At 55.0% G+C, this 1232-nt stretch overlaps 1 protein-coding gene across 1 annotated transcript; it reads left to right on the top strand.

Moving 5' to 3' along the window:
- Positions 1 to 227: 227 nt before the first annotated feature.
- Positions 228 to 1016, top strand: PFLUO_LOCUS5797 (uncharacterized protein; the record flags this gene model as incomplete). The annotated part of the gene is made up of 1 exon (XM_073783276.1): positions 228 to 1016. One exon carries the CDS (start codon positions 228 to 230, stop codon positions 1014 to 1016), a length of 789 nt encoding a protein of 262 aa, XP_073639848.1.
- Positions 1017 to 1232: the final 216 nt, after the last annotated feature.

Here is a 1232-nt window from a genome sequence, read left to right on the forward strand (position 1 = left end):
TGGAAACATTGAGCGCGGCCGAGCTAGGCAGTCCTAGGACTGGCTCTATAGTTAGTCCGTTCCGTTTATCCTGGCGGTTCCGGCGTCGAACGACTCTCACACATTCCCTGGGCCTCTACCTCTTGTTTATTTTGGCAGGTTCTAAGCTTCGAGTGCGCTCAACCATTCAACTCCTAACGCAGTCCAGTAGTTTTCTCTCCATCTTCCCTACCGTTGACGGAACTACCATGGCCTCATATCCAAACGGGCCCATATGCACAAGGGACTCTCTTGCAGCGGACCTGCGCGATGTCGGACTCAAAGGTGGCGAGGTTGTGCTCCTTCACTCCTCGCTTAGAAGCCTTGGCTGGGTGTGCGGTGGTGCAGAAGCTGTTGTTCTCGCTCTGCTGGATGTCCTCGGACCAGAAGGAACCCTTGTTGTGCCGTCGCAGACAAGGTACAACTCCGATCCAGCCTCTTGGAAGAACTCGCCAGTCCCCGAGGTGTGGTGGCCCATCATTCGCGCCCACACGCCGCCGTTTGATCCTTGCACCAGCCGGCCGGAGGGCATGGGTGCAATCGCCGAGGCGGTGCGGACCTGGCCAGGAGCCGTCAGGAGCGCTCACCCTCAGACGTCGTTCGCGGCGGTAGGTCCTCGCGCAAAATCCCTTATGGATTATCATCCTCTCGACTGTCGTCTCGGCGAGCGAAGCCCTCTAGCCAGGCTTGAAGATGCAGGAGCCCAGGTGCTCCTTGTAGGAGTTGGCTTTGACTCTTGCACTGCCTTTCATCTGGCCGAGTATCGTATTCCGCTGAAGCTTACCCAGCACTCCTTTGCGATTACTACGAGCGAAGGCCGCAAGTGGATTACGGTGGAGGACGTTGCCATTGACGGCGATCACCTTGAAGACCTTGGCCGCGACTTCGCGTCGCACCATATGCTGGCTTGTAGTGCTATTAGCACAGCGACGACCAGACTCTTTCCACTCGCTGCAGCCGTGGCATATGCTCAGAAGTGGCTCCACGAACGGCAATGATTGCAGGATTGTCTCAAGTTGAACAAATGAGCGGTTAAACACCCACGGAACTAAAATTCAGCAGCTACCGCTTCGATGAAGCCTTTTTTTTCTCAGCGCAGCGCATTTTTCATATCATTCGATGTTGGTAAATGAGGGCAACTTTTTCTGGAAGGTGGCATAGTCGACCATAAGGAAAGGGGTTGTGCAAGAATGAACGTCAATAAGTATAGCCGA

This window comes from Penicillium psychrofluorescens, assembly GCF_964197705.1.
Source record: "Penicillium psychrofluorescens genome assembly, chromosome: 3".
Taxonomy (NCBI): Eukaryota; Fungi; Ascomycota; class Eurotiomycetes; order Eurotiales; family Aspergillaceae; genus Penicillium; species Penicillium psychrofluorescens.